The sequence below is a fragment of the Puccinia triticina genome, chromosome 12A (genome assembly GCF_026914185.1).
Source record: "Puccinia triticina chromosome 12A, complete sequence".
Classification (NCBI taxonomy): Eukaryota; Fungi; Basidiomycota; class Pucciniomycetes; order Pucciniales; family Pucciniaceae; genus Puccinia; species Puccinia triticina.
In genome coordinates this window covers 3333292-3359996 of record NC_070569.1, presented here as the reverse complement: position 1 = coordinate 3359996, position 26705 = coordinate 3333292, and the positions used below count along the sequence as shown (strand labels likewise).

At 47.6% G+C, this 26705-nt stretch overlaps 3 protein-coding genes across 3 annotated transcripts; 1 reads left to right on the top strand and 2 right to left on the bottom strand.

Moving 5' to 3' along the window:
• Positions 1–2219: 2219 nt before the first annotated feature.
• On the bottom strand, positions 2220–2838 carry PtA15_12A300 (uncharacterized protein; the record flags this gene model as incomplete). The annotated part of the gene is made up of 2 exons (XM_053161895.1): positions 2220–2728; positions 2817–2838. The coding sequence occupies 2 exons, from the start codon at positions 2836–2838 to the stop codon at positions 2220–2222; spliced, it is 531 nt and encodes a 176-aa protein (XP_053025866.1).
• Positions 2839–9467: 6629 nt separating this feature from the next.
• Positions 9468–11516, bottom strand: PtA15_12A299 (uncharacterized protein; the record flags this gene model as incomplete). The annotated part of the gene is made up of 4 exons (XM_053161892.1): positions 9468–9926; positions 9992–10447; positions 10503–10721; positions 10926–11516. The coding sequence occupies 4 exons, from the start codon at positions 11514–11516 to the stop codon at positions 9468–9470; spliced, it is 1725 nt and encodes a 574-aa protein (XP_053025865.1).
• Positions 11517–11580: 64 nt separating this feature from the next.
• PtA15_12A298 (uncharacterized protein) lies at positions 11581–12466 on the top strand (the record flags this gene model as incomplete). Its single annotated transcript, XM_053161891.1, has 3 exons — positions 11581–11968; positions 12028–12133; positions 12193–12466. The coding sequence occupies 3 exons, from the start codon at positions 11581–11583 to the stop codon at positions 12464–12466; spliced, it is 768 nt and encodes a 255-aa protein (XP_053025864.1).
• Positions 12467–26705: the final 14239 nt, after the last annotated feature.

The window sequence follows — 26705 nt, the reverse complement described above, 5'->3', positions numbered from 1 at the left end:
AATTGTGTGGTACTCCTTTTGAAACCCTGTGGACAGCATTGGCTTCAAATTCAACATCCCAGGCCTAGAAAAGTGCAGAGATTGTTTGAAACGTTCTTTCTGCCAGCTGATTATGGCACCAAAACAGAATGGTGAGCTGCAGCAACAGTGCAACAAGTACAATACATGTAATTGTATTTCACTGTATTGTAGTGGAAAAATATCAAAATAAATGTATCTGTATTGTAATTTTTTCCAAAACCTGTACATATGTATCATTGGAATTGTTTGGTGAAACCAATACAAAATGTATTTATCTTAATTGAATGTATCTGCATGAAAATACAATAAAATGTATAGCCTATACAATACATGTATTGTAATTGTTGCAGCGTTGACTGCAGTGTCAGGGGGGGGGGTCTCTAAAGTTGCCCTGAATCTAAACCTTAGATATGTCTCAGGTTGCAGCTGCTTTCAGCTGTCACAACTGCTGTGTTAGATTTCAACTCAGACGCAGCACAAGGAGGAAAGCCACACCTTTGTTGGAAGGAACTGGTTGAGCGTATACAACCTGGAGTCTAAAAATAGAATCAACAATGGGTCCTATCTACTCTGGGACTGAGAGATGAAAAGGAAAGCCGAGTTACTGAGTTGGAGTGGTGGGAGTGAAGGAGAAATAAAAATAAAAAGGGGGAAAGGGAAATATGGATCAGTTGAAAGGCCCAATTGGTGTATATGAAATACAGAAATGGTAGTTCAATGATCTTAGGGAATTTTCCTTTAGTGAAGGTCCCCAGTACTTCTACACCACTATAGGCTGGGCTTCTTGTGGTCCGGTGACCATTGGACAGCCCAAGGAGAATCCTGTGGGATTGGCCTAGAGAATGCACATGAGACGTGCTCACTTGAGAGAAGCAACCAGGGGAATAACACACCCAAGCCCAAGGGGCGCTCTACATGGCAGCACACTGTGGTTGAAGGGCTGCTATCTGTTACAACAGCCCACTTTTTGCCAGTTGCTGTACTGTCTGGAATAGAAGATGGGTTAAATGTAGCTACTTTTGGAGAAAACCTTGAAATTTCAACCATGAGGAAGAGAATTCAATTTATATTTTCAGGTACAGGAAAAACTAGTTTCCAGAAAGGGTCACATTTTCATGATAAAATGGATGATGAACAAGAGTTTCCAATTCATTTAAACTAGCTGTGTTATATAAACAGACTGAAGATACTAGCTGTCCTGACTTGACTAAAGGCAAGGTTGATCCAAAATCACCTCATTTTGTCCTCCAGATACTTGATAAGGTCTTGAATCTTCATCTGAAGCTTTCTTGAGCCATACCCAATTCTTTCCAGCTCCTTTCTGATGATGAGTATGCTTTTTATGTTTGTTTTGAGTTTTCTTTTAAGAATTTTTTCAGTGCATTTGTATTCTGCAATCATATCCAATAGCAAATCATGCTGGTTTTTGTAAAATGATTGAATGCTATTTGGGTGTCTCTGGAGGCGGTGCTTGAAGCTGATGTAATTTTCTGCAGATATAGATTTAGTGTATTGTTTCATTCCACAAATACGTTTGGCTATCAAAAGCATCTTAAACCTTTCTTCAAAGTGCTTTGGTATACAGACTCTCTCTGATATATGTGTGATCTCCTCGGAAAATATTGGTAAAAGTATGGCTCTCTGATGATTTTTTTCAAATTCATCACTGATACTCTTTTTATATCTCTTCAACACATGTTTGATAATACCTGGTGAGAATTTCCTTTCAATCAAATCCAAAATGGCACAAATATCAAAAGTCAGGGTGTCTTTGTGCCAAATAGGGTAGTTATGGTCATTTTCCAATTGTAAATTCATTTCTGGGCAGATTTTCATCAAAAGGATTATGAGATGCTTCACATCAACCTCAACTTGATTTTAACTATTTGGGGTTATATGTAGAGGATCAACACTTTCTTTGTTTTTGCTTTTCAAACCTGGTGAATGATGATTCAGATTTGATTTGAGTTGATTGTTGTGGTTGTTTCCCAATTTTTCAGTCAAAAAATAGAATTTGAAGCTGGGCAATTTGTAAAATTCACTACACCAACCATAGCTGTATTCAAAATGTTTAACATGAAGCTTAAAATTGATTCTAACCCTATCACTTTTTTGGAGAGCTTGTTTATTTAATGATTGAAAAAAAAGAAAGAATACATCTCCCATCAGTTTCAATTTTAACTTAAAAAAGTATTCTTTCATAAATAATCACCTTGAAGGAACTGGAAATCTGATGGCCAAAACCAGTTTTCAGTGGGATCTGTGCCGGAATATTGAATTTTAGCATGTGGGAGGGCTGTGGAGATAGCCTGGATCCTGCTATCAGCTAGAGACCATAGAATTTGATCTTCTTGAAACAGTCTTCTGAGATCTTCCTTATCACAAAATCCATGCTTGAGCAAAATGTCAATTGTTCTGAGTAGGTAAGGCTCAGCTATGAGGTACACGTCCTTACATTGCTGATAGATTGATTCTTTCTTGTTTTCCAGGTCATGCTTAAAGAGCTCCTGGATTTCATCCAAGAATGAAGTTCCATGTTTCTTCTTTGATGTTTGTTTTGCAATCACTGGATAGACAGCATCAGGTAGTTCTTTCAGAAATTCAACATGTGGCTGATCCTGTGCAAGCAATTCAATCAAATGTTTCATTGTTGAAAAAGTTGGATTAACTTCAAATATGTCACAGAGCATGAGCTTCTTGAAGATTGCTAAATAATTTTGATATTTGGAAAGAAATTCCTTGAATTCAGGCGCCAACATTTGATGGAAAACATTGGGCTGAAGTGCCTCAAGTACCAGAAACTCTTCCCAAAGCCATTTCAAACTTTCTAAAGAATCAGATAGTTGATTTATCATTCATTGGTTAGTGATGCAAGCAAAAAAAAAAAAAACACATTTGGAAACTTGCCTTTCTTTTGTTCTACTTTTGTTTTCATCTTATCTCTCTCTGAAAAAAAGTATGTCAATTCACATGAGAATTTCAACAATCAAAACCAACAGATTTCAGCATTCAAACATAGTATTAATCATACCAACTTTTCTTGTCCTCTTTCCTGGCAATGGGTCTCCTGGGCTCATGGTGAAAGCCCAACCTGCTTTCCCAGTAACACTTGTGATCCTTCTTTTCATTTTGATCCTTGGAACTGGATCCCAGCAAATATCCTTTTTGGAATGGATCACAACTGGGAAGATCTGATGGATTTTCTTGTGGCAAGCAGGATTGGAATGGGGGGGGGGGGATGCATCAGAAAGGAAACCAGATTGAAAAACAGTAAAGCAGTGTGCTTGAGAGAAGGATTCATTCACCATGAGTAGTGTGTGATTGACACACATGAGCTTCCTGAATCTCAGCTTCTGCTCTACCTGGTACCTCAAGAGTAGCATAATTAGCTGAGATGGAATATCCAGCAACAAGCAGAAATTGGAAAAGCATCTTATGATAGAGAATCAGCAGAATACTGGAGTATTGTAATGAGATTTCAATGTCAGGATGAATTTAATAAGTTTCCAAGACAATGTGTCTTTCTAAGTATGGGCAAGCAAGGGCCTTTTTGTATTCCAGGTGGTTTGATGATACAAGAATCCAGTTTCATATCTTTGAGTTTGATATTATACATGGCTTTGGTTTTTTTTTTAAATCTTCTTTTTTGCTTGCACAGCTCCCTGACATGAAACACAAATTAACTGTACATTAGAGTCCCAAGCTGCTGCACATCACAGCATGTAGCACCCAGGCCAATATTCATCTTCATATCCCACCACCCCTAGCTTGCCCCCCCCCCCCCCCCCCCCCCTGGTGGGAGAAGTGCAAAAAATGAGGATCTGCCAGGAATCATTTTTCTGGATACAAGATGGATGAGTGGTCCCAATTCTTCACAAGCACAGAGCAATGGTGCAACAAATCCAACCTGTGTATCTGTATTCCCCTTTATTGTATTGCTTACCAAATCCAATACACTGTATTTTTTGCATTTTATGTTGCCCTAATAATGTTTGGATTGGCTTGGTCAGTACATTATATGTAGACTGTATTTTGGTGGAAATACAATAAAAATATGCTGAGTCATTTTGTATTCACAGAGAAATCCAATACATGTATTGTATTTGTTGCACTGTTGCACAGAGCCTGCAATTCTGTCTACATGTCCAATATCTATTTTGCCATTTTTCCCCTGGTTGTGTTCTACTTGAATTGAGAGAGATAAAAGGGAAGCCTCTCCTACAGAGAGCTCTCCAGGCGGGAGCCTCTGCTCAAATGGTGTTGTCAAGCTTGTTAACATAACGCACAAGTGCCCCAGAGCCCTCTGGGTGAGGTCCGCTGGACCCTCCATTCACAAGACTTACATCATTCTCAAAAAAAGATGGCAGGAGGGTCTTGGATCTTCCAAATGAGGATTTCTCTCTCATCCACCCAACTTTAGTTCTATATAAAGTTGATACAGGTTAATGCTACTGTCAAACTTTGACTGTGCACCATTTTTGTTACCCCCGCCTGTAAGGACTCCAATTGGGAGTCCTTCACTGGCTGTCAAGTGAGGCCACGGTAGGGGAACCTTGGAGCGAGATTATACTTTGCAGGCTGTATATTGCAGGAGGGGGAATAGCCTAGCCAGGAGAGATGTATAATCAGAGATCTCTCTGTAACAAGACTGAAAAGCTGCGCTACGCTGCAGAAAGCGGCGATTTTAGCGCAGCGCAGCGGGCGCCGCTAACCCTCCAGCCCAAAAAGCTGAAGCGGTAGCCTCCCCGCGCTGGGCTACCGCTTTCTGCAGCGAAACACCGCTATTTCCTTGGATGAAATAGCGTAAGCGCAGCCAAAAAAGCGGCGCTTTTGCTGCGGGAAAGTGCAGCGATAGCGGTGTGCGCTTTCAACCGCTACTGGGGCGCTTTTGCGCGCTGCACCGCTTTTTAGCTGATACTTCTTCCGCACTTTTGGCGCTGCGCAGTTAATTCAGCTCAAAAAGCAAGCGCAATTATCTTGCTTGCGCAGCTAGCTCAGCAACGGTGGAGCGCACCTTCTCAGCTGCCGCTGATGTTTGTTCATCAGGGCGGGCCGGACTTGCGATACAATCAATTGAACGTGCTATCAGCAGCCACTTGTGGTTACGCGGCGGGGTCAAGTTGGGTGGGGTTTTTGAAGATTTTCAGGCTGTTCTGGCCGCTGCCGAAAAAAACCCCAAGTTATCTTCTCCGACCAACATCAAGAAGACTAAACAGCCAAAAAAATCGACCAAGACTCAGGGGGTATAGGTCAATTTTTTAGTTTCTGTTTCTTTTTGAGTATATTTTCTCTCTATCGCGGCAAACATGCAGTAATATTAGCTATGCTGCACTAATAAAGTGTGAAAAGCGGAAAAGCGCGCAAAGCGAGAACCCAGATTATAAAAGCGGGATTTGCCGCTGCAAATCCCGCTTTTCTAGCGAAGTGCCGCTGCGCTGCGCTACCACGCAGCGGTTTTGCGCTTCTGAGGCGCTTTTGTGGTCCGCTAAAAAAAGAGGAATTTTCCCTCCGTTTTCAAAAAGCTGAAGCGTTAGCGGAAAATCACTATAAAAAAGTGCAGCACAGCGAGCCCATTTCCGCTGCGCTGCACTACTTTTAGTGCAGCGGTTTCAGCCTTGTCTGTAAGTACATGAAAAAGGGGGAAAGAAAGAAAAACTAGAGAGATGAAACAGCTTACTTAGCCGGGAGAGATGTACAATCAGGGATATCTACCGGCTATGACGTGGAAGACGGGTTCAGACTAAGTACTCAAGGGGAATTTGACTTGTGATACTCTTTGTGAAACCCCGCAAAACGTAGGGGCTTCACCCCCCCCCCCCCCCCCCCATTGATGGTGTCAGGTGCATGAGATGAGAACATTCCTCCCTAAAATCATTGGTTTGATATGATTTCTAGGATCCTGTTACTGTATCCCTAGGAACTAGCATTGGAGAGTTGGTTATGGGTGTGCAGTTTGGATATCTGACGGCTGGGGTGAGGGTTTTTCAAAACAAGAATTCTCCTATCCTGCAGCAAAAAATTTGCTTACTCATGGGTGATGTACTTGCTTAAAATATTACCTGCAAGTCAAACAACCTCATAACAATGCTTGTGAGCACTCAAACTACTTCCTGGGTTTCCTTATTGTGAAACCCCTATTTCAGGCATGAGGATGCCATACTCCATCAGCTCAAACAGAGAGGTTGGGCTAGTTGGGTGAAATCCCTGGATGGAAGATCCAAGAGCCCTCTGGCATTGGTTTTCAAAACTGCTCTGGGGGGTTTACAAGTTGCCACCCACTGTATTGTGGTCCAAAAGTGTGTCAACCAGTGCCAAGTTTACTTTGTCATTGTTGCCAAGATATAAGTGCAAAAATTCCTAAAAACTCAAGGTTGGATGGAAGAGTTCTTGTGTGCCCCCCATCTGACAGACGCTGTGGTGTGCCAAATCTGTTTCAAGTACCAAATTACATCAAGTCATGGATCACTGTATGAGAAGGAGGCATACTCTTGGATGTATGATTGAATAATTAGATTCCACATGTCATTCAACTCCTAGTCACTCGCTTGAACCACTAGGCTAGCTCCACTCAGTCAAAAGTTATTTGGATTAAACTATTATGGTATTCAAAATTGCATATGTCACAATTTACATAAAATCATAAAACCCATTTTGGCTGGGAGATGTCAGCGTGCATAAAACTTTAAGTGACATCTCCCAGCCAAAATTGCAGTTTATGATTTTATGTAAAAAAATCTTATGCAATTTTGAATACCATGTATGTATTTTTGATAGAACATATATAATCAAATACTATACACCACCGGTGCAATTGGACAGATTCTTAACATTGCCCTGACATTAATGGTGTCGCCAAGATGTCAGTGCGACACCCTGTGACATCAGGGCGATGTTAGGAGAAGGTTGGCATTGGCTTGATGCCCGGGTTGATGTCGGTCAAACTTGATTGTTGCCGTGCTGTCCCAAGAGAAATGTCACCAGGATGTTGCTTTGCTGTGACATCCCGGTAGTATCTGAGCGGCGATCCCTGCGACACCCACACTGCACGGGCGTTGAGTATGCTGGTGCGCTTGCGCAAAGAGCAACTTATCAAACATAGGTGCTGCTGCAATGTCTTCACCAACATGCACTGTAGTAAATGCAGGGATGCGGCCCGCTGTGGCCAGCTGCATGCTGGGGTGCCCTACCTGCATGGTGTGTGTTTGATTCCCACCTGCAGCAGTGGGGCCCCTCGGGGGTGCCCGAGTGCTTTTTTGGGGGGGATGGGTATCTTCCCGCGGCATCACCCCAACACCTCCAGCACAGTGAGGCGTTGTCAGTGCCTGACACCCGCCTGACATAATGTTGTGGCGACCTGACTAGGACGTAAAGTCTTGCAGGGGCTGGCAATATTGCCCCGATATTGCCAAGGCATCGGGCCAATATCCAGCTGCACGAGTACATAGTTTAGAATCTGGTACAGTGCCCCCCACGACTTCTCAACTACCCTGCACCTGCAAAAAAAATTTGAACTTTGAACAATGTGTTCAAAGTCACCAAACATGTATCACATGTAAACTATACATTTTTGAGCCCTACAGACGTAGGAGAACTCAAAAATATAACTTTGAAGTCTGTGCAATGCCTCAAAAAAAAGTTTCATTTTTTTCAGATGCAAAATTTGGAACAGCTGGTTTTAAGACCGTAGTATGTGGTTACAGACATGTACTATGGACTTATGGAATATTTATTATGTATTTAGAGACTAAATTATCTATGTACATACATACTACAGGTGTAGGTATTTATGTAAATATGCACCTCCTTAGTTATTGATGATTGCCATATCCATCAGTGAACTCTTTGGAATGTGGCAATGTGAAGAATATTTCTTCATTGCTCTGTTGGCAGCGAGTCCAGTGAAATTTCAATGAATTTGGACTATTATTATGCATGTTACCAGGTCTGGTTGGTGAAATGTGACATTTGCATCAAAAAATGGGCCAAAAAGAGCCCAGCATCAGCCCACTTTTAAAATAATTTTTGGAAAAAAAATCTCCAAAATTTGGAACCCCCCTGTAGGGGTAGTTGAGAAGTCATGGGGGGCACTGTACAAGTACCTGGTTAAGGTGTAGTTTATACAGGCGCACACAAGTACCCCTGTATATTCACATGACATCATCAGTCACATGTTACATACATAGATCACATGTTTATCACATAGCTGAAATCCCTCAACAACCATGCAACAAAAACACCTCACATCCAGAAGAAGTCACACCAACATAAATCCCTCAGCTGAATAAATCCCTCACATTGTACTATACAAGGAGTGTGTTTTCCCTCCTCAGTCTCAGCATGCCACTCAGGCACGCCTAACCAGAACACACGTCTCACCCAGAGTTCCGAGCTCGATCCATTGCTGGGATCTCAATCAAGTTGCCCACCAGCATTTTTTGTACCGCAGACGATATATCAAGGAGCAAGCATCACTGCGTGGGCCCTTAACACGCCAAAGCGATCTTGGCCCATCGTACTCTTGACTGAAGGGTAGGGAAGACACTGTGAATAGCTCACAGCTACTATCAGTTTCCTCTCACCATTCTATCCCTCAGCAGTTCTCACGCATAAACCATATAAAACATACAAAACATATCTCGTGTTCCTGCTGATTTCCACAAGCATTATCAACTCCATTTCCTGTACTATCTCTACTCAACATTTCTGCTGGATACCAGGTTGATCCAGGTATGATGAGAGACTGCTACACACGAAGTGCTCTCTCCGCTCAGTGTGCCCCAAAAACAAGATAAACACGGTGTGATAGCTCTTTCGTAGAGGGGCTTCCAACCCGCCCGCAACAGCTGCAAAACGCTTCGCACATATCTGGAATATTGTCGGTGCTATTTGTCGCTTGCAGCCCTGCCAGCTGCGCCGAGAGTTCTGGCGATACTCCTGCTGCTTGAGTGGAAGATGGCAGGGCCGCGGGGGCCATCGAAGCAGCGCTGTCGAGAAGAGAGGAGCAAGCCGGAGCAAGGGGCAATCGCACGCCTTTCGGTCTGCAGTGGTGAGCGTGTGTGCCCACATCGCTCTGCTGCAGCATGCTTCTCCTCAATCCACCCACACCTTAGCCGACATTGCACAGGCGTCTGGCCCGGTTGCTTGCGTGTTTTCTCGCCGAAGGACAACCACACGCGGGCGCACACTGTGCCCGGACGGTGTCCTCGCCAGCTGGCCGCCAAGGGCGCGTAGAGGGCCGAGGGTGGCGCGGACGCGGGGGAGACATCCTGGCCGGCCTGGCCGGGAGAGCCCCACAACTCACTCACTCTCACTCTCTCACAGCCACGCACACACGCACACGCCGCTCAAGCGCAGACGCATCCAGACAACGGTTGTGCACCAGAGAACGCAAGGTTTTTGCAGACATCAAGAGCAGAAGAAGGCAGATGCACAGGCGAGTCGGGTGGTTATTTTGGGCCGGCGTCGGAAGGGCTGGCGTTGGAGTGTCCGGCGTCGGAGTGGCCAGAGTCGGAGTGGCCAGCGTCGGAGTGGCCAGCGTCGGAGTGGCCAGCGTCGGAGTGGCCAGCGTCGGAGTGGCCAGCGTCGGAGTGGCCAGCGTCGGAGTGGCCAGCGCCGCCCGCGTCCTGCGTCTGCACGACCTTGACGAGATGTCTGAGCTGCGCCTGGACGAGCCTCGCGAGCTGGGCGAGGGTCTGGGGCCTCCTGGCGCCGCCTTCGGCGTCCGCGTCGACATCCGCGGGGTCGATGTCGGCGGGGTCGGGCAGCAGGACGGGGGCGTCCTTGGGCACGGCCAGTTGGGCGGCGATGCGTTTCTGGACGGCGGCCACCAGCTCGTCTTCGCCCTCCTCGGGATGGTCAGGGGCGACGGGGGCGCGGAAGGCGCGGCCGAGGCGCTGGTGGTCGGCCTGCACAAACAGCGTCAGTAACGAGCATTAACGAGAGGGGGGGGGGGGGGGGGGGGAGGACGGACGAGCAGGGCGGCGGCGAGGCTGGCGTTCCATGTGTCCAATGCGCACACGAACCGGGCCCGGGCCCGTTTCCAGCGTCCCTGGCCGATCCAGAGTGCGGCGAGAGCGAGGAACGCGGCGGCCTCGAGCCCGGATGGCCCGGGGAGTAAGCCGGGGAGGGGCAGCAGCGGGGCGAGGCTGACGCCGATGCCGGCGGCGGCGAGGACGGCGGTCTGGGCGAGGACGCGGGATGCCGCGGCCTGCAGCTGCATGAGCGGGCCGCCGGGCCCCGCTAGCAGACGCTTGCGGGCGGCCAGCTCGTCGGCCGCTGCGCCGTGGGGCTCCGCGCGGGCGCGGCGGACGGCGTTGGCGAGGGCTTCGGTCCGGAAGGGCGCCAGGGCGCGGTCGACGAGCAGGGCATCGACCACTGCGTGGGCCGCCCGACGCAGCTCGTGGACCTGGCCTTGGCGGAAGAGGAGCTAGCGAGGTGCTGTCAGCCGATGCTTGTCAGAAAGAGAGGGGGAAGAGACGGACCTTGCGCTCGAGGTCGGCGAGGAAGACGTCTTCGAGGACGGCCATGGCCTTGTTGGCGACGACGTCGGCGGCGAAGGGGAGCGTCCAGAGGGCGAGCTCGGTGTCGATGGCGGCCCTGACGGCGTGGAGTGCATGGGGGTCGACTGGGGGCGGATGGGCGTGGCGGTGGAGGGTGTCCCGGAGCCGGGCGAGCTGGCGCCGGTAGCCGAGCAGGGTCTGCTGGGCGTGTTCGGCTGTGCGGGTGCGGAGGGCGAGGGCGTCTTGGGCGTGGGCGAGGGCATGTTCGCAGAGCGAGAGCTGGACCTTGAGCGGGGACGAGGCGGCGAGGGCGGCGGCGATGGCGGTGCGCAGGTGGGGCAGGCCGGAGTGCTGGATGCGGTGGATGGCGGCGGGTGCTTTGGTGGTGTTGTAGAGAGTGATTGCGGCGGAAGCGGCTTGGGTGTTGATGTTGATTGTGTTTAAGTGGTTGTTGTTTAAGTGGTTGTTGTTGTTGTTGTTTAAGTGGTTGATGTTGATTGTGTTTAAGTGGTTGATGTTGTTGTTGTTTAAGTGGTTGATGTTGTTGTTGTTTAAGTGGTTGTTGTTTAAGTGGTTGTTGTTTAAGTGGTTGTTGTTGTTGTTGTTTAAGTGGTTGATGTTGTTGTTGTTTAAGTGGTTGTTGTTGTTGTTGTTTAAGTGGTTGTTGTTTAAGTGGTTGATGTTGTTGATTGTGTTTAAGTGGTTAATGTTGTTTGAGTCGTTGATGATGAGGACTGGCTGGTGGATGGTGGTGGTGGTGGTGGTGGTTGTGTTGTGGATGAGGATGAGTGTTGCGTTGAGTGCGTGGGTTGTGAGTGTGCTGTGGGTTGTGATGGGCAGATGGTGGCTGAGTGCATGGCTGAGGCTGAGTCTGGTGGGGTTGCTGCTGCTGCTGAGGAGGGTGATCGATGGTTTCTGGGTGGCGATGGCTGGGCCTGGGCTGGCGAGGGCGGCGGCGAGGGTGCGCTGGTTGGCGAGCAGGCGGGTGAGGGCCATGGTAGTCAGCCAACTTCCCTCCGTCAGCTCGTTCAATTCGAGAACTCCACCCGCACCCACCACGATGGCCTCCCACCTCAGCAACATCTACGGCTCCGAGCAGGACAAGGTCAACTGCTCCTTCTACCTCAAGATCGGCGCCTGCAGACACGGCGAGCGCTGCTCCCGAAAGCACATCAAGCCCACCTTCTCCCAGACCCTCGTCATCGCCAACATGTACCAGAACCCGGCACACGACCCGAACTGCAAGCTCTCCGAGGCCGAGCTCACCGCCTACTTCGAGACCTTCTACGAGGACGTGTTCTGCGAGCTCGTCCGCTACGGGAACCTGCTCGAGATGCACGTCTGCGACAACGTCGGCGACCATCTCATCGGAAACGTCTATGCCCGCTACGACTGGGAGGACGAGGCGCAGATCGCAGTCGACGCCTTCAACCAGCGCTGGTATGCCGGTCAGTACACACAACCACTCTAAAACACACACATCCAGCTCACAGCCACTTCTTCATAGGACGCCCGCTCTTCGCCGAGCTCTCCCCGGTAACCGACTTCCGAGAAGCGTGCTGCCGGCAGAACGACATGGGCGAATGCAACCGGGGCGGGTTCTGCAACTTCATGTCCGTCCACCCCCCCTGTCCACCCAAACACACACCCCGCTGACGGCTCACACACACAGGCATCTGAAAGAGCCCCGCTCGTCGCTCGTCCGCGAGCTGCATGCCCAGCAGCGCGTCGAGCGCAAGCTCCACCCCTCCGCCAGGGACCAGGAACGCGCACGCGAGATCGCCGACTTCGCACGCCCCGCCCCGCCCCGCTCCCCCAGCCCCCGCCACCATCGCAGACCGGGCTCAGACGACCACTCCCCCCCCAGAAGACACCCCGCCGAGGAGCTCGACAGCTCCCCCGCCAAGCGCACCAGGCGCCCCGACGACCCCGACAGGTCCTTCTGAAACTGCTCCACATACCTTGTCCAATCTATGCATTCCTATCCCCTGCTTCTCCCATATGTCCTCCTGTGGCCCCATTCAGGGAGACCCCGTTCCAGCCCACAGCCCGACCTCCCGGGCTGTCCCGGGGGCAGAGAGCCCCCGAGGGCCTGACTTATCGGCCCACTGCAGCTTCGGAGCTCCGCCTGCGGATGGCCCACAAGCCGTTCTGCGCTCATGAGGGCATGGGCTGTGTTTGAGGATGTGTCCAGGAACAAGGCATGCGAGTTCTGGGGCCGACAAGGAGCTTCGCCCATGAGAAACTGACCATGGAAAGACAACGGACGGCAGCGCCCGGGGGGGGCGCCGACGGGGCTTAACTTGACTCCCCCTGGGAGCTGTTGGTGAACCTTGAGAGAAATCCCAATGGTCCTTCCTTTCTCATGCGGAGGCCCCTGGACCGATGGGGAAAAGCCGTGGCTGCGCGTGGCTGCGCGTGACGCAGCGGAGAACGCAGCGCTTTTGGGCCCGGCTGCGCGGCGCTATTTTATACACCAGGAAAAATAAACTGGCACGAGGCTGCAGGTGGCGTCAGCCGAAGTCCGATGACTCGCCCGTTGCACAGCCCCCTGCAGGAAACAAAGGGGCCATTGTGGCCTCGGTGTCGTCGCACCAGAGCAGGAACAAAGGCACAGTCTTTGTTGCTTGACCTCCTCTGCTGACACCTTATTCTTCCTGGTGCTCTTTTGGCTGCGCTGGCACTTTTGGGCCCAAGCGTGTAGCTTTTCAGATGCTTAGCCGCTTTTTTTAGCCATGTTCGGGCGCCAAGGCGCTGCCCTGAGGCTATAAAAAGCGCACTACACTATTTTATGGCGCTTGTTTTGGGGGTGGAGAAAGTAGCTTTTATTTATTTATTTTTGGTGCTAATTAGTGGAAAAATAAAAGAACAAAAAAAAATTCTTTGATATTTTGTATTTTAAGCAAGAGTAGAGAGTATGAGTAGCAATGAAATGAAAATATAACTTTTTTAAATTTAGCAGCCGCGTTCTTGTTCTTCTTTTGAGCGACATTGGATTTTGGGTTCTTGTCAGCCGCATCGATGATCGTCAGACAGTTTAAAAAATCCCCTTCCATCCTAACCTCGCCGGGCAGCCACATGGGGCTGCTAATGCAGCACTCAATGTTCGGATTGCCAGCCTGGAACGACCTGAGGAGCAAACCTTGGCAGCTCCTGAAAATGTTTGCTCAACAGAAGAGTGGGTGTAGATGAGCGGCCGGGGGTGAGCAAAAAATCAAAAATTATGGTGAGATCAGGCCAAAAAGGACAGCTCACCCACCAAACTCGCCATGGTGACGGCAAATGGCCACCCATACAGGCCAATGCTGTGTCCACGCCACCCATCAGCAAAATGGACACCTGGCTCACATTGGAAGAACTGGGTGAGAAGCCATGTAATCTGGATCAGACCAGTGTAAGGACTGGAAGTCCTTCACTGAGTGATCAGTGGAGCAGAGCGCCAAAGGCCTGAAGTTCTATGAAAAGAGTGTGTATTTCAAAGGAATGACAAGAAAGGGAAAACCATGGTGAAGTCCAGCTTGAGGAAAAAAAGGAGAGAGGAGTCCTTCAAACGGGAGTACAAGATATATCGGGCAACAATATCATGTATAAGCATAGATACATATGTGTCTAATGAGTTCAGTTTGAGTAAGTGTGAAACCTGAGTGAAACTCTTACAACCAGCTCTCTTGTATCACTATCATTGAGACAGCTTCAATGGGTCTGGTGATTGTATGTATTTATTTATGTTCAAGCCTTCCAAATTAGCGGTCATCCAATGACCAATACTAACCGGTTGTTGAGAGGATCAACCTTCTGATGAATGGTTTGTACCAGTTTTTGAGTGGCCTCAACCCTCTTCAATGACCGGTACCACCCGGTCATTGAGTGGACTCAACCCTCTTGATGACCGGTACAAGCCAATCATTGAGTCAACTCAACCCTCCCAATGACCGGTACAAACCGGTCATTGAGAGGGTTGAGTCCACCCAATGATTGGTTTGTACCGGTCATTGAGAGGAGACATATAACAACCTCTCGATGACCGGTCACACTTGATGACCGGTACAAACCGTTCATTGCAAGGGTTGATCCCTCTCAATCACTGGTTTGTACAGGTCATTGAGAGGACATAAAACCTCTTGATGGCCAGTCAGACCGTTCATCAAGAGGAAATTCAACCTCTTGATGACCGGTCAGACCGTTCATCGAGAGGACATACAACCTCTCTATGAACGGTCCAACCGGTCATTGAGAGGACTACACTACTTAAGCATCTCAATGACTGGTACATACCAGTCATCTTGAGGAATTGGCACTACTCAAGCACTCAATAACCGGTACATACCGGGCATTGAGAAGGATTAACCCGTGCAATGTGTTTTCTACCGGTCATCAAGTGTGATCCCTCTTGATGACCGGTGTGTACCAGTCATTGAATATTAAATATGCATTGGAAGTTTATCTGAGGCATTCTGTGGCACACATACAGCAGTTGTTATGGCTTGTATGGCGTAGGGATTCACCTAATCTGGATCACCTTGGTTGAGATCACCTTGGTTAAGATCACATCAGTTAAGATCACCCTGGTTGAGATCACCTTGGTTAAGATCACATCAGTTAAGATCACCTCTGTTAAGATCACATGAGTTGAGATCACATCAGTTGAGAGTGTATCTGTCGAGATCACATCTTCAAATGTTATAGGGTGAATTTTGAAAAAATGAATGGTTTGTTTTCAAAAAGAGTGTTGATAAGCAGTTTAACCTCTTGCTAAGGAGGTCCGGTATTTTCAAATGAATGTGATTCAAAAAGAGTTTAGATAAGCAGTTTAACCTCTTGCTAAGGAGGTTTGTTTTGGTTGAGTTTCACCTGAGTCACGTAAGTCTTCTTCAGCAGGATCTCTGAATTGATTCTCACGTCCTTTCCTTTTGTCTGCCTTTGGCCAAGTTGACATTGTATTTTCCATATTCCTAATCATAGCTGGAGTTCCCATAAAAGGCCTTTTCCTTGAAGTGGTTTCTGGAAGAATTGTATCTTCAAAATCTGGTACACCAAACAATAAATTCATGTTGATTCTTGTTGATTATGTAGTTTCATTAATACAACAATTGTTTGTTAACTGTTACTGTGCTCTGAAAAAGAAACAAAAATCTGGTCTCTGGTTTCTTTACCAGGGCAAATTGGGGGGGGTTTTCTTTTAATATTAAAAATAACTCTACCGTGCTGGGAAACTTCTTCTAACAGGGTCCTAGTTATCCAAATTCTTCAGGTCTTACTCTTGCCCTTCTTGAGGTTTTATAAACAGCTGCTTCCTTCAAATGATTCCGGAGCCCTCTTCTAACAGGGTCCTAGTTATCCAAATTCTTCAGGTCTTACTCTTGCCCTTCTTGAGGTTTTATAAACAGCTGCTTCCTTCAAATGATTCCGGAGCCCTCTTCTAACAGGGTCCTAGTTATCCAAATTCTTCAGGTCTTACTCTTGCCCTTCTTGAGGTTTTATAAACAGCTGCTTCCTTCAAATGATTCCGGAGCCCTCTTCTAACAGGGTCCTAGTTATCCAAATTCTTCAGGTCTTACTCTTGCCCTTCTTGAGGTTTTATAAACAGCTGCTTCCTTCAAATGATTCCGGAGCCCTCTTCTAACAGGGTCCTAGTTATCCAAATTCTTCAGGTCTTACTCTTGCCCTTCTTGAGGTTTTATAAACAGCTGCTTCCTTCAAATGATTCCGGAGCCCTCTTCTAACAGGGTCCTAGTTATCCAAATTCTTCAGGTCTTACTCTTGCCCTTCTTGAGGTTTTATAACTGGCTGATTTCTTCGAGAGTCTCTTTTCAGATCCGGTGGTTACAAATTTCTTTTCAGAGTTTTGTAATTGGTTCCTTTGATGGTTCTAAATTAATTGACTAGTTGACCAACAGAATAACTGAATATGCCGTTGAGTGTTATTGATTTGTTGACAAATTTGATTCCTTTCGCCGCTCAAAGTCAAGATCCGTGGACAGGTCCTTTTGGTTTGAGTTGAAATTGGTTCCTGGGATGGTTCAAAAGTTGACTAGTTGTCCAACGGAATAAATGAATATGCCACTGTCTGTACTAGAGTTGTTGATGGGCTTGGTCCTTTTCACCGGCAAAGTTGAGATCCTTTGATGATTACTTTGGGTTGAATTGAAGTTTGTTACCAATGGTTGATCAAACATTATTATACGATCACGTTGGGGACTCCCTTGTAAGACTAAAAAGTGGTAATGAAACCCTTTTGCTGAATGGTGAAGGGTATATTGGAGTTGCAAGCTCTGCCCTTCTGTTATCAGTCAACAAGACCCACCAAGCTCAGGTTGGCAAGTTTTATTAAGTGATAGGTCTCGTCTGTTCCAGATGAAATCTGTTTGACTGGCAACGTGTAAGTGTTTTAATTACTTTGTTATAAGGGTTGTATTGTTGTTATAAGAGTTGATTTATTGTTATAAGGGTTTTAGGATTTGAGTGTGGATGAGTGTTGGGTGACTTGTGAGTTCTGGGTGAGGAACTGAGGAGCAGGCCACTGGGGGTGGAGAGAGCTCCTGTTATAGACAAAAGTGAAGCCCCAAAGGGGCTTGTGGGTTAGGGTTTCAGCTAATCTAGACAACAGGGTGAGGGATTTTAGCTGGTGAGAGTAGATACAAATGATGTCATAACCCCCCAAGGGCGCATGAATGGTGCCAGAATATACCACAGAACATTCTAAATATGCCAGGGGTGCATACATGATGTCAGCATATACAAAAGAACATTCTAACGCATGCATGAGGTGACAGTAGACTGCATGAGCTTTCATACAGGGGTAATTAGTGTATAGACAGGTTCTGAGGCTGCAGAAACAGTGTTGATGATGTCATACTATGTATATAAAGGAGTGTATTTAGCTAATATGTAATGAGTGTAGCCTGATGGGTAGATGTATGTTTGTATCCTATGATGTGTATATGTGTACTACTGTGAAACTTGGGTTGAGGCAGGTGACAGCTGGGTTACTGGGGCTGGCCGTGTGATAGGTGTTTGGTGGGGTCCACAGAGGTGTAACTTCTTATCCAGCGGGGTTGTAATGACCGTTCCAGTGGGGACTAGGGGTGAAATTGGCCGTAGAATCCATTTCTGGGGTCCATTTGGTGGTATCTTGAGGCCTAGTATGAGTAATTGTGGCATAGAAAAAACTTTTTTATTTTTCCACTTTTCTGTCTACCACAGCGGAGGGATTCAATATCCGGAATTGTCAAAAATACCTGGCCAGACTGGCGGTTCAGGGCCTCCATAGTATGTATATCCATCCATACATAAAAGCAAGGCCGCCTGTAGCCCCTGGGAGCAACCTGTAGCGCAGTGGGGCTGCTGCGGGCCTACGCTTTTGTAGCGTAAAAGCACATGTAGCACAAATAAAGCGCCTTTGTGCTGCGCTGCGCTATATTAGGGGGTTTCAAAGTTGAAATCAGGTCGCGCAGGACCCCAATCAGGTCTGATTTCCAGGAAAAAAAATCACTGCCAAAAACACCAACCTGGGGGCTCTACTTTGAACGCCCCCAAATGCAAAAATCTCCTGATCTTGCACCCAGGAGTTCTCAACCTGCAAAAATTTGGGCACAAATCCCTTTTGTCCCTTGCCCCCGGGGTCCCGGATCCATCCAGTTCCCTGTGTGAAACGTTGTTGGAATACCACATGTCACTGTCACCGTGTGTGACAAGCTTCCTCCAACTCGGAGACGTACTCAAATCAAACTCAATAATGCCCTCGCGAGGCCGGTCCAGGCCCAACCGGGCATCAAGTGTTGTGTCACTTGATGGCCAGCACAGACCTGATCAGCCCTCGCGTGTTGCGTCACTTGATGGCTGGTACAACCCCACCCGGCCATCGAGTGACACATCACTCGATGGCCGGTACAGACCCGACTGGCCATCGAGTGTTGTGTCACTCAATGGCCAGTACAGACCCAACCGGCCATCGAGTGTTGTCTCACTCGATGGCCGGTACAAACCCGCCCGGCCATCAAGTGTTGTGTCACTCGATGGCTGGTACAAACACAACCGGCCATCAAGTGTTGTGTCACTCAATGGCCGGTACAGACCCAAACAGCCATCAAGTGTTGTCTCACTCAATGGCCGGTACAAACCCACCTGGCCATCAAGTGTTGTGTCACTCAATGGCTGGTGCAGACCCAAACGGCCATCAAGTGTTGTCTCACTTGATGGCCGGTACAGACCCAAACGGCCATCAAGTGTTGTGTCACTCAATGGCCGGTTCAGACCAGACCGGTGTAGTCGTTATTCCTGTGTTTGTAGGAGAAAAAATTAAAACTTTTATTTGTACTCTCTAAACGCCTCAAGATAGCAACAAATGGACGGCAGAAATGGAATCTACGGCCAAAATAACCCTTAGTCACCAACTGGATACACTTTCATATCTCCACTGGATCAGAAGATACACGGATCACACCTTTCACATGCTAGTCCGGGACAGTTCACAGAGTATTTCACATATGATTTCACACACAACTCAGCTCTAGGATAATTTGCATAGGATATTGAATACCTCATATTGAATTCCTTTGTTTCTTTTATTTCGTTCCTTTTATTTCACTCAACCACAAGTTGGCCACTGTTTTGATATTGCATACATATGAAGCTCATGTAACCCCCTAGAAGTTAGACCCCTTCTCAGTTTACTATACAAGGAGGCCTCTGCCTGCCAGTTGTTTCCTCCCTCATGCCATCTGGCTCCCATCATCCATCTACTCACCTGTCACAGTTATTTATTACACATACATATCACAGTTACTTGCAATTCACACTCATAGTTGATTTCAAAAACCTTTCACAAGCCTCTCAAGGTACTGGGTTCCAATCCTGGTGGAAGCATAGCTTTCAAACCTTGACCTTCTCTTTTTCACTTTATATACCCTCTGCTCACAGACCTGGGTTCAAGCCCCATCCAAGTCATCAGTATTTTCTGCCCATTTCAGACTCCTCATCTGTTCTTAGACACTCAGAACTTTCCACCATACAATCCTGCAACTATACTCTTCATCTCTGAACATATCCTTATCACTGAATAAAACTGCCAAGCTTAGCTTGGTGGTCTTGTTTTCTGATATCCAGAAAGGCAGAGTTTGCACCTCATCCATACCTTTCGCCATTCAGCAAAAGGGTCTCACGACACCTTTTGAGTCTTACACCGGTCATCGAGTTGCGTGCGTGGTAGTGTGTGCTGGCTCACACTTGATGGCCGGTATGCGGGCATGATCGGGGATAGATGAAAACACCCTTGAGGGGGTGTTTCTGACCTTTTTCCTGCTCCTGGACCTGATCTCCTGGAGCCTTTTTTGAAGAAGGAAATCAGGTCCGCAGGAGAGGTTCCAGGTCCATTTTTTTCCTGATTCCTGGGACCTGTGCGACCTGATTTTTAACTTTGAAACCCCCTATTGTAGCCCAAGCGGGGATTTTTGCGCTTTTTCCCTGGGAAAAAAAGTGCCAGTGAGCTAAATTTAGCCGTAGCGCAGCGTTTTATGGCTGCGCTATACAGCTTTTTGGGAGGGGCACATAGCGGGTACCTGCTGGGCTGCGCTAAAAGGGGTGCTTCTTGTAGCACAGCGCAGCCTTTCACCGTTTCCGGGTGCCCTCTTTGTGTCATCACTCTCTACAGTTGCACTGAGACTCATCAGATTCAGAAGCCTGGCTATCTCCTGCCACCTTTGTGTGCATTTTTTCATGACTACTAGGGAAATTGTGGCTGCGCCACATGAAATGAGTCTCAGCTTTTGAGATTTGCCAAAAGAGATCCATCAAAAAATCTCCAATGGCAAAAACAACAGAACAATTGAACCAGCACCCAAAAAGGAAGTGGTCACCTGTGAAATCTGTCAAGCACGGTGAAAACTGAACATGCAGCCAGCAGCACCCTATAGCTGAAATTCTGAAAACTGTAGATTACTCCAAGTTCCATCTCAATCAAATCACAATCACTCACTTGATTACGCAAACAGATAAGGATACAATGGAATAAGGTCCAGCATAATTGAAAACTAATTAAGGCCCCATTTGGACACACCGTTACAACGAAGGGTAGTTACGCTACGCGTAACGCGTAGATAACGGTAACGTAACGAAATTTTTGTTGTTATCTGCGTGTTACGCGTAACAACAGTGCGATTACGTTATTGGAACATGTTGAGCCGGTTTTTTTTATGCTTGTTGCGTTATCCGGGCGCGCGGAGCCCTTGAGAACAGGCAAAAAATGAGGCTAAAAAGCCTTAAATGGTCCGTTATTGCGTTATCCGGGGGATAACGCAATAACGGGCCTCATTTTTGAGGCCCGTTACGTTACGCGCGGGGCCTGAAATGACCCTGTTACTAGTAAAGTAACGGGGGTAGTTACGTTACCAAAATTGCGCGGATAACGCAACATAACGTAACTACCCTTCGTTGACCGTTATATATGTCATAAACAGGGCAAATTTATGATGTGCGTCCCAAAGTTTGCCTCCCGTTGCCACTAAAACTTTGGAATCCCTGGGGTTTCCTGTCATAAATTCACCCTTTTATGATGTATAACGCTACGTCCAAACGGGGCGTAACAGCACAATTCCATGAAAAAAGGAGCTATGTATGGTGATTTTAATTTTCTAAGAATGAATACTGCAAAGGTTCAAGATGCACAGCATATGGCTGCACATGAGCAAAGACAGGCCTTGGAAAAAAATACTCTGACCGTCTCTCAGGATTGACCTTGACCCTTGTTGCCAGTCACAGCAAAAGCCCTTATGGTTGGAATTGGGATAAAGCAAAGCCAAATTTGAGATTAGGTTCTTGGATGACTTCTAACCCGGGAAATGCCCCCGCTGTGGGACCTTTCAAAATCTGAAGATCGAGGACCTGTGGCTGGATATCTTGGATTAGGAGTTTTGTCCCATTGGCAAGGCGGTTGGCGAGGCCAAGATTTTGATTGAGCACTACAAGCATATTAAAATATTCAATGAGAGGCAATTTTCAGGAAATTTTGGAACTTCCATTTTGTTCAGGACCTCTTTCAGAACTGCTTACTAACTGCCCCAGGGCCATGGCTTGCCGCATCATTCCGATCTAAATCAATGAATTTGCTGTAACACCATATAGACTATGTGTCAATTGAAAAAAAGAAGAAATAAACTTCCTCATGTAGATCAAAAGAGCCTGAAAGGCTTACTCTGCTGCCAAAATTTTTGGCACAATATCCTGTTAAAAGAGAGGATCAGAGTGAGAGTATGTGGGAATGGTTACAATGGATCCCACAGAGCTTATCCTGCCTCTTGCCCGCCATGATCTCAAGAACGTTCCTCAGCTTGAGCCATCACGTGTTGCGGACCCTGCGGTTGGCAAAGTCGGTGTTGGTGACCATTTTGGGGAGATTGGCGATCATCAAGCCTCAGTACATCTGCTCGCCTGCCTTCACCCGCTCCACCTTTGGCACCAACGTGTTCCGCTCCATCACCAGCGCAGGGCAGAACGAGGCCACTTTTGGCTTGAGTTTTGTTGATTGGCGCCGCGGCGACGGGATCGCGCCCTGCAGCGTGTGCCCCAGACCCTGCCACGCTTAGAACAGCCCGTGGCTCTCCTCGTTCAGGATGTTATTATACACACATCACAAAATTGTTTGCATATGTCATCAACGCCTTGTCTGACCGGATCAGAAGCTGGGCCGGGGTCCCTTCCGGTCTGCAAGTCTCATTGCATCAGGGATGGCCGGACTTGGAGGAGTCCGATCGCGGATGAGGGAATCTAATATACATACAAGGTAGGATGAACAGGATCCGAAAACAAAGGTGACCGCAAAAGGTTATAAATAAGGGTGGGGCCGAGAGCAGCAAACAGGAACGCTAGAATATGCTGCCGAGAGCGGCAAATAAAGAGAAAAAGATACCGAGAGCGGTCGGAAACGGCTGAGCCTGTTACCTTAAGTAGCAGCGGATCAGAAGACTTCCATCTGCGGAAGCAGAGTCTTCACAACAGTGGACTGGGCAATGGTCATCAAACAGGTATAAAAAGAGGGCATTTTTGCCTCGTGCCCCCACCCAGCTCCAGAACTTCAGGCTCACATTGGTATCTGGGAAGGGGCAAATGCTGGCCAAAAACAACAGGAATTTGTTGATTCTCTGTTAGAGATAGAGATACAAGCTGATACAAGGCATGTTGTAAGAAAGAACCTCATGCTGGCTAAGGCATCATTGTTTGCTCAATGGGCTCCCTTGGGATTTGGATCAAACTGGGGCAAATCCATACCATCCTGCACCTTTGTAGGCACCTGTCTTGTCATTTTTTTTCTCAAGGCAAGGTACACATTTGCACTCAAGATACTTGTTTAAGGAGCTCAGGATTGGCCTTTGCAGTCCACCATCTTCAAGACAGTATTCTGAGCAAAGCAGGAGGAACCATGTTGATTTTAGTCCATCAAAAATTAGAAAAGATGCACAGATTTCAGATTATCAAGAAATATTGATGGCTTCATGGGAGGTTGTGGATCTATAGCAACATTTGTGGGGCATGGTGGTTTTGGGCATTGCTCCCTGTCCCAAATCACCAATACCGCATAAGTCACTCTGGTGTTAAGTTTGCGACAGGGCCCAGGAGAGGGCCCCAGCACAACTCATTGTTGGACCAGCTCTCAGCCAGGATGCGCTTTTGCTGCAGGGAAAATTGGGGTTTGTGCTTGAAAACCACATCCTTGATACCCTTTACATGGACATGTTCACAGATGTGATCCCCACTCCCGCCACAAAATGAAGGATTTCCAGCCATTTACTGTTTGTTAGACTTCCTGTCAATCTGGAAAGTTGGATCTGAGCTGCCAGATTTCAGATTTCACAAGGAAATCTATGCACATAGGTCCCCAAAAATCCCCAAAGTGATCCAGAGTTCCAAATCTCAGATTTCCCTGCAAAATCTGAAGTTCCAGATCTATTCAAAGCTGACAGGAAGTCCTCCAGTTGCTACCAAATTGTAATTTTATTTATATCACTGCAAGAAAAACTGGTGCAACTGACACCAGATAACATGCAAGAGCTCCAAAGAAGCCTGTGGAGCTGTGCAAGCCTTTGAAAATGGTTGCTGATCACCCAGCTTCAATGCACAGCACTGCCATCATATTTGGCTGGGATGAAGTCACCCCAGTTTAATGGATGTTGACCGGACCGCTAGGTGAGGTTGACTTGGTCCAAGCGCGCGAGCGGATGAAGCCAGGCAGGACAGGGGGCAAAGCAACCCATATTGGGTGCAAGACTGGGACCCAAAGCCGCAAACCATTCTGGAGGAGCCTCTTTCTCTCCTGCTTCCCCCCCCCCCCCCCCCCCAGTTAGAAGCTTGTCTGCATTCACCAGCTTCTTACCTCAGCATAGCCCTCCTTTCTATTCTCAATACTATTGCCTGCATCAACATGCACTTTCAACGTGCACTACCTCATTTTTCGGACCTCCCACCCACCCCTAGAGCGCGTTGAGACAGTTTGCCATTGGGGAGTGCGGCGGTGTAGCACTACCCCCCCATCTCCTCACTGCTTTATCAGCAGGCCCTTATTTCCTCTTGGCCTCAGGAGGAGAGCCCTCATCAGTCACCAAGAGGCTGGCCTTAGGCCCGCCCTCCAAGCCCCGGGCTAACCTGGACTGTAAATAAACAGTTGGTAGCAGATGTATCACCTGCGTGAGCATGGCACCGAGGGGCTGGTGAGAGAGCAAGGACTCAAGAGAGAATATTACATGTTCTTGCCTCAGGGCCCACAGCCACAAGCTTCCACCATCATACTTCACCATTCAATCTGGCTCCAGGCAGAATTCACCATTGAGCCAGCCTCAACAACCTGGGAGGTCTTGAGATGCCATTAAAGAGAAATTATTAAATACATATTGGGATCTATGAGGTTCAATTCAACCTCCCTGGAATTCTAATGTATGCACTGGTGCAAATTGCAGTCTACTGCGGCACTTATGTGGCTATATTTTGGGATCTTACCTCATGGGATCCGGCAGAAGAATGAAGGTTGTCCCATCCACAATTTGTGACAGTAGCCCATGACACAAGCCTAGAGCCTACTAATCCTTCAAACACAATTCAAGTTGATTTGCACTGGAGTCGTGAATTGGCCAAGGTGAAAATCTGTTTTTTAACCATATTTAATTATAGATAAGATCAGCTTTAGTTGAACATCACATCAATGTGGATTTAAGCTTGAGTTACACATGCTCCAAAAGCTGACATCAGTCTGGGTTAGTCAAGAAACATACGGTCTGGTACTGTCTAGAGAGTGCCACACTTTCTCCCCTGGTGCTACTAGCGCATGTAGGTATTCATTGAGGTTGGTGTTTGGGTCTTGGTGAAGAGCTCCATCTAGAAGCCCCTTAGGGTCTTGTTGATCACCTGATGTGGACTGTGCTCAGTCTGCTTGTTACTGGGGACCCTGGGGTAACACAGCCTGGTGAGTTTGCTTTCAAGGGCTGTTGAGGGGAATCACTTCCCTGTCACTTGTGTGACATGTCCACCGTGATGTTTGGCCAAACGTTGAGGAACTCCTACCGTGTCAGACGGTAGGCAGTTGGTGGAGGGGAATGGGAAAAGAAAAAGGAAAAAGATTTGTATGCCCTCCGGGGTGATTGGTCAAAAAAGGAAAGCTGAGAGTTGTGTAGCGTTGGGGGAAATGATTTTACGGCGGCTGGAATTGCGCGTTGGCGGTGTTTGAGTTGAGAGAGGAGCCGGGGATGCTGCCGGCGGAGATGTGATCTAAACCAGAAGTTGGAGGAGATTGACATTGCGGGGACAATGAACTTTAAAGAGCTGAGACTTTGGGAAGACAAATGCCAAGCCTAATAACTTTGAATTTTTGATGGATAAACTGAAAAATATGGTTCAGAGTGGGTCCATGCCGCTCCAAAGCCTGGGTTTGAACTGAAATCAAACCTTGGAGTTGGTGACATCTAACAGACAGCTCATCACAACCTGGCGCGCACGGGCGCGCTACAAACAAGACAAGAAACAGAAACAAAACAAAACAAAACAAAAGGACACAAACAACAACCCTCCTCATCCACACCCTAACCAACGCGCGCAGAGTGAAAAAGAAGAAGCCAAAACAAAACATGATGAAAAGAAACTGACAGGAGAAACAAAACCACCAACACAGAAACAAAGGAAAAGAAGGGGAAAGGAAGAAGCCTGCGCCACGCCGCGCCATTGAACCTGAGAAATTCTTGAGGACTGAAAACTTGAGTCTTGATGTCCTCCGGCGCGCGCCACGCGCAATAGAATCTTGATCCCCACGCGTGTACCCAAATGTCCACCACAATGTTAGGGTGGACACAAACATGGTCCGCTGCAAACTGGTGTACATACACCCTGATGCATGGCTGAAAATCAGAGTCAACATGGCATTGTATCAATCACGGCCGGTCATTGAGGGGAATGGAAAATCTCAATGACCAGCTGTAACGTTAATCAAATGGCTGGGCACAGGTGCTAGTCATCAAGAGACTAGCACCCCTTGATGACCGTTTGGTTCCAGAAATCAAGGGAAGTGACAGCTCCTCTCAATGAATGGTCAGTACCGTTCATCAAGGGGAGTTAGAACTCATCCTGACAAGCGGTACAGTTGGTCATCAAGAGGAGGTGTTACTCCCCTTGATGACCAGTGCAGAACAATCATTGAGAGCAGCTATCCCTCCCCTCAATGTCTGGCGCCAAATGGTCATTGAGAAGATGTGTAACTCCCCAATGACCAGCACAGGAGTTCATCAAAGGGAGTTACAACTCATCTTGATGACCAGCCATTGGGAAGAGTTGTAACTGCCCTCAATGAACTCCTGTACTGGTCATTGAGCGGAGTAACAACTCCTCTCAATGATCAACTTTACCGGTTGTTGGGGTGAGTTGTAACTCCCCTCAATAACCGGCACAGCAGGTCATCGATGTAAGACTCAAAAGTGGTTGTGAAACCCTTTTGCTGAATGAAGAAGGGGATGATGGAGGTGCAAACTCTGCCCTTCTATACTATCAGATACCAAGACCCACCAAGCTAAGCTTCGCAAGTTTTAATCAAGTGATAGGTCTGGTCTAGTTCCAGATGAAGTTGTTTGATGACAGGTATGTGAGGGTTGAGAGGGTTTATGATGATGGAAAGGGTGAAAGTTGACTCGATGCTTCCGGTGGGGGTTGAACACAGGT